Source organism: Octopus bimaculoides, chromosome 10 (genome assembly GCF_046866305.1).
Source record: "Octopus bimaculoides isolate indiv1 chromosome 10, ASM4686630v1, whole genome shotgun sequence".
NCBI classification, from domain to species: domain Eukaryota; kingdom Metazoa; phylum Mollusca; class Cephalopoda; order Octopoda; family Octopodidae; genus Octopus; species Octopus bimaculoides.
In genome coordinates this window covers 7,020,064-7,035,285 of record NC_142937.1, presented here as the reverse complement: position 1 = coordinate 7,035,285, position 15,222 = coordinate 7,020,064, and the positions used below count along the sequence as shown (strand labels likewise).

Genomic DNA, 15,222 nt, shown 5'->3' with positions numbered 1-15,222 from the left:
GGACCTTTGAATAACTGTGTGCTGGACCTTCGAATAACTGTGTGCTGGACCTTTGAATAACTGTGTGCTGGACCTTTGAATAACTGTGTGCTGGACCTTTGAATAACTGTGTACTGGACCTTTGAATAACTGTGTGCTGGACCTTCGAATAACTGTGTGCTGGACCTTCGAATAACTGTGTGCTGGACCTTCGAATAACTGTGTGCTGGACCTTTGAATAACTGTGTGCTGGACCTTTGAATAACTGTGTACTGGACCTTTGAATAACTGTGTGCTGGACCTTTGAATAACTGTGTGCTGGACCTTGGAATAACTGTGTGCTGGACCTTCGAATAACTGTGTGCTGGACCTTCGAATAACTGTGTGCTGGACCTTTGAATAACTGTGTGCTGGACCTTCGAATAACTGTGTGCTGGACCTTCGAATAACTGTGTGCTGGACCTTCGAATAACTGTGTGCTGGACCTTTGAATAACTGTGTGCTGGACCTTCGAATAACTGTGTGCTGGACCTTCGAATAACTGTGTGCTGGACCTTCGAATAACTGTGTGCTGGACCTTCGAATAACTGTGTGCTGGACCTTTGAATAACTGTGTGCTGGACCTTTGAATAACTGTGTACTGGACCTTTGAATAACTGTGTGCTGGACCTTTGAATAACTGTGTGCTGGACCTTGGAATAACTGTGTGCTGGACCTTCGAATAACTGTGTGCTGGACCTTCGAATAACTGTGTGCTGGACCTTTGAATAACTGTGTGCTGGACCTTTGAATAACTGTGTGCTGGACCTTTGAATAACTGTGTGCTGGACCTTTGAATAACTGTGTGCTGGACCTTTGAATAACTGTGTACTGGACCTTTGAATAACTGTGTGCTGGACCTTTGAATAACTGTGTGCTGGACCTTTGAATAACTGTGTGCTGGACCTTTGAATAACTGTGTGCTGGACCTTCGAATAACTGTGTGCTGGACCTTGGAATAACTGTGTGCTGGACCTTCGAATAACTGTGTGCTGGACCTTCGAATAACTGTGTGCTGGACCTTCGAATAACTGTGTGCTGGACCTTCGAATAACTGTGTGCTGGACCTTTGAATAACTGTGTGCTGGACCTTTGAATAACTGTGTGCTGGACCTTTGAATAACTGTGTGCTGGACCTTTGAATAGCTGTGTGCTGGACCTTTGAATAACTGTGTGCTGGACCTTTGAATAGCTGTGTGCTGGACCTTTGAATAACTGTGTGCTGGACCTTTGAATAACTGTGTGCTGGACCTTTGAATAGCTGTGTGCTGGACCTTTGAATAACTGTGTGCTGGACCTTTGAATAACTGTGTGCTGGACCTTTGAATAACTGTGTGCTGGACCTTTGAATAGCTGTGTGCTGGACCTTTGAATAACTGTGTGCTGGACCTTTGAATAACTGTGTGCTGGACCTTTGAATAACTGTGTGCTGGACCTTTGAATAACTGTGTGCTGGACCTTTGAATAGCTGTGTGCTGGACCTTTGAATAACTGTGTGCTGGACCTTTGAATAACTGTGTGCTGGACCTTTGAATAACTGTGTGCTGGACCTTTGAATAGCTGTGTGCTGGACCTTTGAATAACTGTGTGCTGGACCTTTGAATAACTGTGTGCTGGACCTTTGAATAGCTGTGTGCTGGACCTTTGAATAACTGTGTGCTGGACCTTTGAATAACTGTGTGCTGGACCTTTGAATAACTGTGTGCTGGACCTTTGAATAACTGTGTGCTGGACCTTTGAATAGCTGTGTGCTGGACCTTTGAATAACTGTGTGCTGGACCTTTGAATAACTGTGTGCTGGACCTTTGAATAACTGTGTGCTGGACCTTTGAATAACTGTGTGCTGGACCTTTGAATAGCTGTGTGCTGGACCTTTGAATAACTGTGTGCTGGACCTTTGAATAACTGTGTGCTGGACCTTTGAATAACTGTGTGCTGGACCTTTGAATAACTGTGTGCTGGACCTTTGAATAACTGTGTGCTGGACCTTTGAATAACTGTGTGCTGGACCTTTGAATAGCTGTGTGCTGGACCTTTGAATAACTGTGTGCTGGACCTTTGAATAACTGTGTGCTGGACCTTTGAATAACTGTGTGCTGGACCTTTGAATAACTGTGTGCTGGACCTTTGAATAACTGTGTGCTGGACCTTTGAATAACTGTGTGCTGGACCTTTGAATAGCTGTGTGCTGGACCTTTGAATAACTGTGTGCTGGACCTTTGAATAACTGTGTGCTGGACCTTTGAATAACTGTGTGCTGGACCTTTGAATAACTGTGTGCTGGACCTTTGAATAACTGTGTGCTGGACCTTTGAATAGCTGTGTGCTGGACCTTTGAATAACTGTGTGCTGGACCTTTGAATAACTGTGTGCTGGACCTTTGAATAACTGTGTGCTGGACCTTTGAATAGCTGTGTGCTGGACCTTTGAATAACTGTGTGCTGGACCTTTGAATAACTGTGTGCTGGACCTTTGAATAACTGTGTGCTGGACCTTTGAATAGCTGTGTGCTGGACCTTTGAATAACTGTGTGCTGGACCTTTGAATAACTGTGTGCTGGACCTTTGAATAACTGTGTGCTGGACCTTTGAATAGCTGTGTGCTGGACCTTTGAATAACTGTGTGCTGGACCTTTGAATAACTGTGTGCTGGACCTTTGAATAACTGTGTGCTGGACCTTTGAATAACTGTGTGCTGGACCTTTGAATAGCTGTGTGCTGGACCTTTGAATAACTGTGTGCTGGACCTTTGAATAACTGTGTGCTGGACCTTTGAATAACTGTGTGCTGGACCTTTGAATAACTGTGTGCTGGACCTTTGAATAGCTGTGTGCTGGACCTTTGAATAACTGTGTGCTGGACCTTTGAATAACTGTGTGCTGGACCTTTGAATAACTGTGTGCTGGACCTTTGAATAACTGTGTGCTGGACCTTTGAATAACTGTGTGCTGGACCTTTGAATAACTGTGTGCTGGACCTTTGAATAGCTGTGTGCTGGACCTTTGAATAACTGTGTGCTGGACCTTTGAATAACTGTGTGCTGGACCTTTGAATAACTGTGTGCTGGACCTTTGAATAGCTGTGTGCTGGACCTTTGAATAACTGTGTGCTGGACCTTTGAATAGCTGTGTGCTGGACCTTTGAATAGCTGTGTGCTGGACCTTTGAATAACTGTGTGCTGGACCTTTGAATAACTGTGTGCTGGACCTTTGAATAACTGTGTGCTTGACCTTTGAATAGCTGTGTGCTGGACCTTTGAATAGCTGTGTGCTGGACCTTTGAATAACTGTGTGCTTGACCTTTGAATAACTGTGTGCTGGACCTTTGAATAACTGTGTGCTGGACCTTTGAATAACTGTGCTGGACCTTTGAATAACTGTGTGCTGGACCTTTGAATAGCTGTGTGCTGGACCTTTGAATAACTGTGTGCTGGACCTTTGAATAACTGTGTGCTGGACCTTTGAATAGCTGTGTGCTGGACCTTTGAATAACTGTGTGCTGGACCTTTGAATAGCTGTGTGCTGGACCTTTGAATAGCTGTGTGCTGGACCTTTGAATAACTGTGTGCTGGACCTTTGAATAGCTGTGTGCTGGACCTTTGAATAACTGTGTGCTGGACCTTTGAATAACTGTGTGCTGGACCTTTGAATAGCTGTGTGCTGGACCTTTGAATAACTGTGTGCTTGACCTTTGAATAACTGTGTGCTGGACCTTTGAATAACTGTGTGCTGGACCTTTGAATAACTGTGCTGGACCTTTGAATAACTGTGTGCTGGACCTTTGAATAGCTGTGTGCTGGACCTTTGAATAACTGTGTGCTGGACCTTTGAATAACTGTGTGCTGGACCTTTGAATAACTGTGTGCTGGACCTTTGAATAACTGTGTGCTGGACCTTTGAATAACTGTGTGCTGGACCTTTGAATAACTGTGTGCTGGACCTTTGAATAACAAGTACTGTCCATCTGACAAGCTTATATACAGTTTCTGTCAACCCAAATTCTCCTACAAGGCTTAGGCTGGCATGAAATTTTAGTAGATACCTTTACCTGAGATACCACATGGAGGGGTTAAGTCTGGAACCTTATGATTGTGCCCTTAACCACTCAATCATGCCTATGTCCACATACTATAACCCTTTAGAATTTAAACAGGTCATATTTGGCCCAAATATTCTACCTGTTTTATGGGAGATCCATCTTCTCACACCTACCCTGTAATGTCATTCTTAAACTAAACAATCATTACGTCTTCGAAATTTCAAAGCTACAACATAATACAAGATTAATTCCAAGCAGTGTAAATAAATAAGCATTACATTTGATGAAATAATGTGAATTTTAAAGGGTTAAATAACTATGATATTGATACAATTAAGAGAACTAATTTCAGTAATTCTAAAACATGCTCAACAACTGAAATGCAATAATTTATCTCCTTGGGTTTGTAAAAGCATTATTAATCATCATTTAGTTAAGTCCCACTAGCTTCTTTAGATGCTAAAAATGTTGGGGATAAATTTGTTGTGTGTCAGAAATAACATTTTCTTTGAATTTATTTCCTTCTTCTTTTACAGCTGGAAATCGAGACTTAGTATTTAAATTAGAAAACGTATCAAATGAGTGGTCGACAATGATAGAGACAGTGCTGGCTGAGAGTGAGCAACTACGGCGAGAGGAGAATGATGTTGGACCCCAGGCTGAGCTGATCTATTGGAAGAGTAGAATGTTTAAATTCAATAAGTATGAGTTTGATGATGTTTTCTATGATTACTTTTGTTTCTAATGCAATGACAAAGTATAATTCAAGAAGAAATATACCTAGAGAAAATAGTCTCTTTTACATCCACAACCATATCTCATCCGCATTTTATTTATTTATTGTGTGCAAAACAGATTGTAAATTTTTATTAATTTAGTGTATCTTCCAATGAATGCATTACTAATTATATGCATCTATCAATGAGTGATCAGCTATATTGATTTCTTAGAATGATTTTCCAAGTTACATTCATAGCAGGAGTTAAGTTTACAAACTTTACCACAATGACTCTGTTTAAACCTAAAGCTGTACCTCTCCACTTTACATAAATGCAGCAGTGAAACATTATATAAACTCAGCCTTTTATATCTGTATGTTACTTAAATATGAATAGTGCATTTTTACATAATCTCAAAGGCTTCAGATATATGGTGAAGATCATGATATATCTATACTTCTCCCAATGACATAAGCAACATAAGAAAATGCATCAGAAATGTATATAACAGAGGTATTATTATGGCTGGATTCTTCTGACAACTGCTTAACTGCTTAACTTTTAATTTCAGTGTTCTGGAACAGTTGAAAAGTAAGGAAGTGAAGGCAGTTATGGCTATTCTACAAGCAGCAAAATCTAAACAAATTAAAAAGTGGATTGAATTGGTAATGTACATAAATATGTTATATATACAATATATTCACATTCAATAACAAATCATAAAGTACAAAATAATATGCATTGCATTATCACTGGCTTCATATATATCATACGCACAGACCACCTACCTAATGAAACACAAATTATTCAAACAAAAGACAGGTGAGCTAGTAGATTTCATCCCAGTGAATAAAGTCAGTTCACGGTTGTCTCCTACACCAGTTTCACATAACCAGCCCCAGTCCATTCAGAAGTACTTTGGATCGCAGGGTGACATGCTGTGCTTGAGGAGACCTATTGAGTCAAGTACATCAACATCAAAATGAAAATCAAATGGAAATTGTAGTTGTGATCCCCCGTGCCACTGGCATGTAAAAAGCACCATCCGAACATGGCCAATGCCAGTGCCGCCCTGAGTGGCTTCTGTGCCAGTGGCATGTAAAAAGCAACAACTGATCATGGATATTGCCAGCCTCCTCCAGCCCTTGTGCTGGTGGCACGTAAAAAGCACCCACTACACTCACGGAGTGATTGGCGTTAGGAAGGGTATCCAACTGTAGAAACTCTGCCAGATCAGATTGGAGCCTGGTGCAAAAACTGTTTAAGGGCTACATACTTTGTATAGTTGCTATTGGATTAGTGAAACAATTATGAGAATGGAACCAAGGCATAAGTCTTACTTTCCCGGGAATTAACAGTATGTCAGCTAATATATATGTATGTAAAAAGCAGCAAAAATATCACAAAAACTGTTTCACATTCCTGTTCATCAAACAATTTTGTTTAGAATGGAACAAGATAAGGTTATATGCATAAATATACGATTAGTTTGATAGAGAGACATTTGAAAATGCTTTTGTTTTATTGGTCCTTTCAACTAACAATCGTTTCAATGACTGGTTGCATGAAATTACAATTGCAGTTATATCAATATTATTATAAAATTTGAAGAAAACCTTAAATCAAAGATAGCTTATGTAGAAGGAAAAAGACCTGAACAGCCAGGGTAAATAATTAATGGTAAAAACATAATGAATTTAATTTAATTAAAAGATATATCCTTTAAAAAAACTTGCACCCTAAAATACATATACATATGTATGCATTTGTATATATTTATGTTTTGCCTATATTTGTATTTATATATATGTAGCCATGTACTAATGCTTGTATGTTTAGTGTATATATGTATATATAGGTTGTTTGGTGTGTGTATGTATTTTGGGGGAGGAGGAGGTTATATCCAACCCCCCCCCCATCCTTTTGGCCACCCTATTATTGCCCCACTTTCCTTCAACGGGTCTCTGAATCTTTCCACTGCCTGCAGGAGATCAATACCACCCACTTTGAGAACCACTGGGCTAGAGCATTATCTATTCAACCATTTTGCTGTCCTCTTCCCTTTCTTAGTGCCATTAATTAGATTTCTCCATTTGCAAATCATTCCAAGTTGAGAACTATTCAACATCAACTGATTGATTTAGTTTACTGGAGATATTTTGAGTCTCTCAGATGTTTGCTCCTTTTAAAAACACATCAAAATAATTACAACTTTGACATTTTCTTGTATATTTGATATTTTTTTTTCCTTTTTTTCTTTGCAATGTAATTTTTCCATCTTGATAATTTTCAAGATTTCGTAAGAATTATGCTTTCGGCAATCAGTAGTAATATAGAACTTCAAAGAATACTATTTTGTTATTGCTTTAAGGCTTCATGCATATGGAAAAACAAAAAGAAGCAGAGAGAGAGAGAGAGAGAGAGAGAGAGAGAAAGAGCGAGAAAGAGAAAGTGTCTGTCTCAAAGAGGCAGCTTCAATATTATGACAAAAATTGACTTAATAAAGCAACCGTGAAATACTGTGACTGCTTCCAAGTAAACTTTCTCTGTGCTGTTGATATTTTATTTCATATCTATTTTGCATGATTTGTTTGTTTCCATCTTGGAATTCACTTTGATACATGTAATGCTTAAAGATACTTTTTGGCAACTATTTTATGCATACACATGTACACCTATGCGTTTTCGTATGCCTGTGTATATGGTGAAGATATGCTTAAATTATATATCTAGACAACATGTCAGTGTCATGTATATCTCTCTTTCTCACACACATATGAATTCAACTATGTCAAAAATTTTATTCATATAGATACACATCCACATACAAAAACAAATGCACATCTCCACACATACATACCCCACTCTAATATCTCATTTTTGTATCTACTTTTGTGTAAGTATATGTGGTGACACACACACACACACACACACACACACACACACACACACACACACACACACACACACACACACACACACACACACACACACACACACACACACACACACACATTCATATATTCTGTGTGTTTATATAGTTGAGTACAAATATCTGTAAATGTATTCACTGGAAAATTCAGGAAATTGTTGTTTTAATGTAGGAAAGGGAAAAGTTCCAAAGTATACAAAATGCTTTGAATCAAAAGAATTTTCCGATTTACTACACTGCATTTACAAAAATTAGACCAATGCTCATTTACACACACACATACACGCACATCTACACCTATCTATGATATGTGAGTGTGCATACGCATTTATATGTACATGGGTGTCTATGAGTATATTCTTTTGTATTTATATATCTATTTCAGGGTGGCCGTATTACTGATGTTGCTAATGAAGCAAGAGATAATGTGAAATATCTTCATATTTTGGATAAATTTCTTGATCCCATAATCAATGCAACTAATCCTGTAAGTTGTTTTGCAGTGTATTTACAGAAATGTATTTACTTTCTTGCTCCGTTAGACTAATTTTAATTAGAAATCTGAATTTTCAGTATTCAATTATGGTTTCATTGCAAATGCATGGCGGTCTTCTTTACTATTTATTCATTCAATTATGTCATGAAATTTTTATGTTATATAAACTTTTCATACTGTTTAATTGAACATTTCAACACACCACATACATGCAAATGTTGTGTCTCTATAAACATGTACACACACACACACACACACATACATAGAGATTAATTTTCATGCGGTATTTGAAAAAGAGGGGAAAAAGTCATAGCAGAAAATGTAGGGTATTACAAACATAACGTAATGGATATGAGAAAGGATTAATTTAAAAACTGATGAGAGTAAATTAGCAGGAAATGGAGGAGGTGAAAAAGATTGTGAAAATAAATAGGTATTGTGGAATAAACCAAAACGAAAGCAAAAATCTAGAAAAAGAAAAACAAGATGCAAAAGGAAAAACAGAGCTTTAGAGAGGAAAAAGCTGAAAGAGAGAAAGATAAAAAAAAAGCTGAATTTTGAAAATAGTATTGAAAATGTGGAGAGATAATTTTTAATGAGGGTGGATGAGTGGTCACAAACTTGAGAGACAGGGTGTTTACTTTTATATTTTGAAACACAATTAGTAAATAATAATACAGTTAGTTACAGGTTTCCCACATTTCTGACAGTGAGGGTGACAAAGGTGTGTTAGGAACTTGGTGCTAACAAATATCTCAAAGCATGTTTCTTTGTAAAGTATGTTACTTTGTAAAGTATGTTACTTTCTTTTTGACTTGTTTTTTTATAGCCAACTTTTATACTCTTCATCATTCAACATCATCATCTTTAACATTTAACACCCGTTTTCCATGGTGGCATTGGTTGGATGGCTTGACAACAACTGGCAAGGCTAGGTCAGGCATCCCACCAGATTCCATAGTCTGTTTTGGCTTGGTTTCTACAGCTGGATGCCCTTCCTAATGCCAACCATTCCACAGAGTGTACTGGCTGCCTCTTATGTGGCACCATCGCCAGTGTTTTTTACATGGTAGCAGCACCAGCATTCATACCAATGCTTTTTATGTAGGACGAGCACCCAAACCAATGTGGCATCTTGTTTCAATAATATGTAGTTGAGTACAGACATATTTAATGCAGTGAACAAATTTCCATTTGAAAAAAGTTCCTGTGGTGATGAGGAGTAATTCACGTAAGAATTCAATAGTCCTTATCTGAAGGTTTTGGTTTTCTTCCGGAGTTTTGTTTCGACAAGGAGGTTTTTTTTGCCTCTTTCTCAAAGGCTGTCATTACTTTCGAGACAATACTTCTTGATACACCAAACATTTCGGCTGTTTTCATTACACTAGTGCCTGCCAAACGAGCACCAACAGTTTGACCTCTTTGACAGTCCGATAGATCTGTCATTTTAATGAATTTTAATTACATTTTTCTAAGGATATCTGAAAAGAAACATCAATTTTAGCAAAACACATTAAGCAAAACTAATAATAAATATAAAAAAAAAACATAAAAATAAACAAGCTTTTGACAGCTTTATAGATATTTCTAAATCCTGATGCTGTGATGCTAGGTGTTTCCATTATTTTGTCCAACCCCTGTATATTACGACCTCTGTACCTTGAAGGCATACCCTGGTCATTGCCACCATTTCTCTCCCTTTTCCTTACTCTACAATCCCAACCATTGTTACTCATGAGTATACTCTGGCACTTCACCACCATCTCTCTTCTCTTCTGTCTTGTACTCTTGCTGTTTCCCACTCTCTCTTTCCCTTGGTCTTTTCACTGGCCGGGTAGCCATGTATCCCCTCTACAACAGCACACCTGTTTCTGTCCTCATTCTTGATCACACACACACACACACACACACACACACACACACACACACACACACACTCTCTCTCTCTCCTTCACTTGCTTTTCCCTCTGACTAGGTAACCAAGTATCTCCTTTACATCAGCACACCTGTTTGTTTCTGTCCTCTTTCTTGTACTTCTCTTTCTTCTTCTCCCTCTCTCTTATCTTTTTCTTTCTCTCATTGGGTAACTATGTACCGCCTCCATAGCAAGACATCTGTTTCTGCCTCTGTTTCTCTGTCACACTCACTTTTCCTCATCTAACACAAGGTCCTCTTCTCCAATGACCCTACCCCTCTCAAAATTCCTTTGCTTGCAACTTACTTGGTGACCCTGCCAGTGCTGGTGCCACGTAAAAGTCATCCAGTCCACATTGTAAGTAGTTGGCATTTGGAAGGTCATCCTGCTATAAAAAGCATGCCAAAATTGACCTCGCTTGTGCTAATGCCATGTAAAAGGCACTGAGTCCACTCTGTGGAGTAGTTGCTATTAGAAAGAGCATCCAGCTGTAAAAAACCCTGCCAAAATGGACATAGTAGCTTGGAGTTAATATCTATTAAATAGACTAGGAGGCAGCAGTTTCTAAATTCATTCTGATTGTGATCAATTTACATAGGGAAACAAAGTTAACTCCAAAGTGGATTGAATGACATTTGATTCAGATCTATTGTCTTTCTCATATTATTTGTTGCAGTTTTCCCATTTTAGGTCTACGAATTGTTTTGTGTTCTTGCTAATTTCAGTTTGATTTTTCCATCTGTTGCATATCACATTAATAATAATAATAATAATAATAATAATAATAATAATAATAATAATCACAACAACAATAATAATAATAATAATAATGCAGAAAGGAAAATTGAAAAGAGTGACAGTTTGTTACTAGCTGCACAAGATCAGCTATTAAGGACTAATTGGATAAAAGCCAAGAAAGACAAAAGCCAAGTAGATTTCCAACGTAGGTTATGCAAATCAAAAGAGGAAAGTATTATTCATATAGTAAGTGAATGTAGCCTGCTGGCACGGAAAGAATACAAGAAAAGACATGACAACCTAGGCAGAGTAGTCCACAAGGAGCTATGGACAAAGCTAACATTTGAACATACTGATAAATGATACAAGCATAAACCTATTAAAGTAGTAGAAAGTAAGAAATATAAGATGTTGTGGGACTTTAACATTCAGACCGACAGAGTAACAGAAGCCAGAAGGCCTGATTCAGTAGTAGTAGTAGTAGATAAAGAGAATAAAAAGTGCCTGATAATTGATTTTACAGTCCCATCTAAGGTTACTTGTTGTAAGTTGATGTTAGGATTTTTTCTTTTCCAACAGTATAATCTGCTGTGTGTATATGAAAATAATAATAATAATAATAATAATAATAATAATAATAATATCAAAATTAAAAGAAGAGTGCCATTTGTTATCTGGTGAACGATATTTCGACATCTCGTGTGTCTTCAACTGGTTCAAAAAATAAATTTGTCAATCTACTTCATTTTGGTTAATATAGAAAGGATTGAGGTAACTCCTCCTGAAGATATAGAGTCAAAATTAAAAGAAGAGTGCCATTTGTTATCCGGTGAACGATATTTCGACATCTCGTGTGTCTTCAACTGGTTCAAAAAATAAATTTGTCAATCTACTTCATTTTGGTTAATATAGAAAGGATTGCGGTAACTCCTCCTGAAGATATAGAGTCAAAATTAAAAGAAGAGTGCCATTTGTTATCTGGTGAACGATATTTCGACATCTCGTGTGTCTTCAACTGGTTCAAAAAATAAATTTGTCAATCTACTTCATTTTGGTTAATATAGAAAGGATTGAGGTAACTCCTCCTGAAGATATAGAGTCAAAATTAAAAGAAGAGTGCCATTTGTTATCTGGTGAACGATATTTCGACATCTCGTGTGTCTTCAACTGGTTCAAAAAATAAATTTGTCAATCTACTTCATTTTGGTTAATATAGAAAGGATTGAGGTAACTCCTCCTGAAGATATAGAGTCAAAATTAAAAGAAGAGTGCCATTTGTTATCTGGTGAACGATATTTCGACATCTCGTGAGTCTTCAACTGGTTCAAAAAATAAATTTGTCAATCTACTTCATTTTGGTTAATATAGAAAGGATTGAGGTAACTCCTCCTGAAGATATAGAGTCAAAATTAAAAGAAGAGTGCCATTTTTTATGTGGTGAACGATATTTCGACATCTCGTGTGTCTTCAACTGGTTCAAAAAATAAATTTGTCAATCTATTTCATTTTGGTTAATATAGAAAGGATTGAGGTAACTCCTCCTGAAGATATAGAGTCAAAATTAAAAGAAGAGTGCCATTTGTTATCTGGTGAACGATATTTCGACATCTCGTGTGTCTTCAACTGGTTCGAAAAATAAATTTGTCAATCTACTTCATTTTGGTTAATATAGAAAGGATTGAGGTAACTCCTCCTGAAGATATAGAGTCAAAATTAAAAGAAGAGTGCCATTTGTTATCTGGTGAACGATATTTCGACATCTCGTGTGTCTTCAACTGGTTCAAAAAATAAATTTGTCAATCTACTTCATTTTGGTTAATATAGAAAGGATTGAGGTAACTCCTCCTGAAGATATAGAGTCAAAATTAAAAGAAGAGTGCCATTTGTTATCTGGTGAACGATATTTCGACATCTCGTGTGTCTTCAACTGGTTCAAAAAATAAATTTGTCAATCTACTTCATTTTGGTTAATATAGAAAGGATTGAGGTAACTCCTCCTGAAGATATAGAGTCAAAATTAAAAGAAGAGTGCCATTTGTTATCTGGTGAACGATATTTCGACATCTCGTGTGTCTTCAACTGGTTCAAAAAATAAATTTGTCAATCTACTTCATTTTGGTTAATATAGAAAGGATTGAGGTAACTCCTCCGGAAGATATAGAGTCAAAATTAAAAGAAGAGTGCCATTTGTTATCTGGTGAACGATATTTCGACATCTCGTGTGTCTTCAACTGGTTCAAAAAATAAATTTGTCAATCTACTTCATTTTGGTTAATATAGAAAGGATTGAGGTAACTCCTCCTGAAGATATAGAGTCAAAATTAAAAGAAGAGTGCCATTTGTTATCTGGTGAACGATATTTCGACATCTCGTGTGTCTTCAACTGGTTCAAAAAATAAATTTGTCAATCTACTTCATTTTGGTTAATATAGAAAGGATTGAGGTAACTCCACTCTTCTTTTAATTTTGACTCTATATCTTCAGGAGGAGTTACCTCAATCCTTTCTATATTAACCAAAATGAAGTAGATTGACAAATTTATTTTTTGAACCAGTTGAAGACACACGAGATGTCGAAATATCGTTCACCAGATAACAAATGGCACTCTTCTTTTAATTTTGACTCTATATCTTCAGGAGGAGTTACCTCAATCCTTTCTATATTAACCAAAATGAAGTAGATTGACAAATTTATTTTTTGAACCAGTTGAAGACACACGAGATGTCGAAATATCGTTCACCAGATAACAAATGGCACTCTTCTTTTAATTTTGACTCTATATCTTCAGGAGGAGTTACCTCAATCCTTTCTATATTAACCAAAATGAAGTAGATTGACAAATTTATTTTTTGAACCAGTTGAAGACACACGAGATGTCGAAATATCGTTCACCAGATAACAAATGGCACTCTTCTTTTAATTTTGACTCTATATCTTCCGGAGGAGTTACCTCAATCCTTTCTATATTAACCAAAATGAAGTAGATTGACAAATTTATTTTTTGAACCAGTTGAAGACACACGAGATGTCGAAATATCGTTCACCAGATAACAAATGGCACTCTTCTTTTAATTTTGACTCTATATCTTCAGGAGGAGTTACCTCAATCCTTTCTATATTAACCAAAATGAAGTAGATTGACAAATTTATTTTTTGAACCAGTTGAAGACACACGAGATGTCGAAATATCGTTCACCAGATAACAAATGGCACTCATCTTTTAATTTTGACTCTATATCTTCAGGAGGAGTTACCTCAATCCTTTCTATATTAACCAAAATGAAGTAGATTGACAAATTTATTTTTTGAACCAGTTGAAGACACACGAGATGTCGAAATATCGTTCACCAGATAACAAATGGCACTCTTCTTTTAATTTTGACTCTATATCTTCAGGAGGAGTTACCTCAATCCTTTCTATATTAACCAAAATGAAGTAGATTGACAAATTTATTTTTTGAACCAGTTGAAGACACACGAGATGTCGAAATATCGTTCACCAGATAACAAATGGCACTCTTCTTTTAATTTTGACTCTATATCTTCAGGAGGAGTTACCTCAATCCTTTCTATATTAACCAAAATGAAGTAGATTGACAAATTTATTTTTCGAACCAGTTGAAGACACACGAGATGTCGAAATATCGTTCACCAGATAACAAATGGCACTCTTCTTTTAATTTTGACTCTATATCTTCAGGAGGAGTTACCTCAATCCTTTCTATATTAACCAAAATGAAGTAGATTGACAAATTTATTTTTTGAACCAGTTGAAGACACACGAGATGTCGAAATATCGTTCACCAGATAAAAAATGGCACTCTTCTTTTAATTTTGACTCTATATCTTCAGGAGGAGTTACCTCAATCCTTTCTATATTAACCAAAATGAAGTAGATTGACAAATTTATTTTTTGAACCAGTTGAAGACTCACGAGATGTCGAAATATCGTTCACCAGATAACAAATGGCACTCTTCTTTTAATTTTGACTCTATATCTTCAGGAGGAATTACCTCAATCCTTTCTATATTAACCAAAATGAAGTAGATTGACAAATTTATTTTTTGAACCAGTTGAAGACACACGAGATGTCGAAATATCGTTCACCAGATAACAAATGGCACTCTTCTTTTAATTTTGACTCTATATCTTCAGGAGGAGTTACCTCAATCCTTTCTATATTAACCAAAATGAAGTAGATTGACAAATTTATTTTTTGAACCAGTTGAAGACACACGAGATGTCGAAATATCGTTCACCAGATAACAAATGGCACTCTTCTTTTAATTTTGACTCTATATCTTCAGGAGGAGTTACCTCAATCCTTTCTATATTAACCAAAATGAAGTAGATTGACAAATTTATT

General features: G+C 36.8%; 1 protein-coding gene across 1 annotated transcript in view; it reads left to right on the top strand.

Annotated features, from left to right (window-relative positions):
* LOC106871452 (dynein axonemal heavy chain 5) overlaps positions 1-15,222 on the top strand; it is a 330,351-nt gene that overhangs the window by 79,051 nt on the left and 236,078 nt on the right. Inside the window, exons 11-13 of the mRNA XM_089358345.1 lie at positions 4,592-4,757; positions 5,346-5,439; positions 8,092-8,193. Coding sequence (XP_089214471.1) covers positions 4,592-4,757; positions 5,346-5,439; positions 8,092-8,193 — 362 coding nt within the window. The remainder of the gene's footprint in view (positions 1-4,591; positions 4,758-5,345; positions 5,440-8,091; positions 8,194-15,222) is intronic.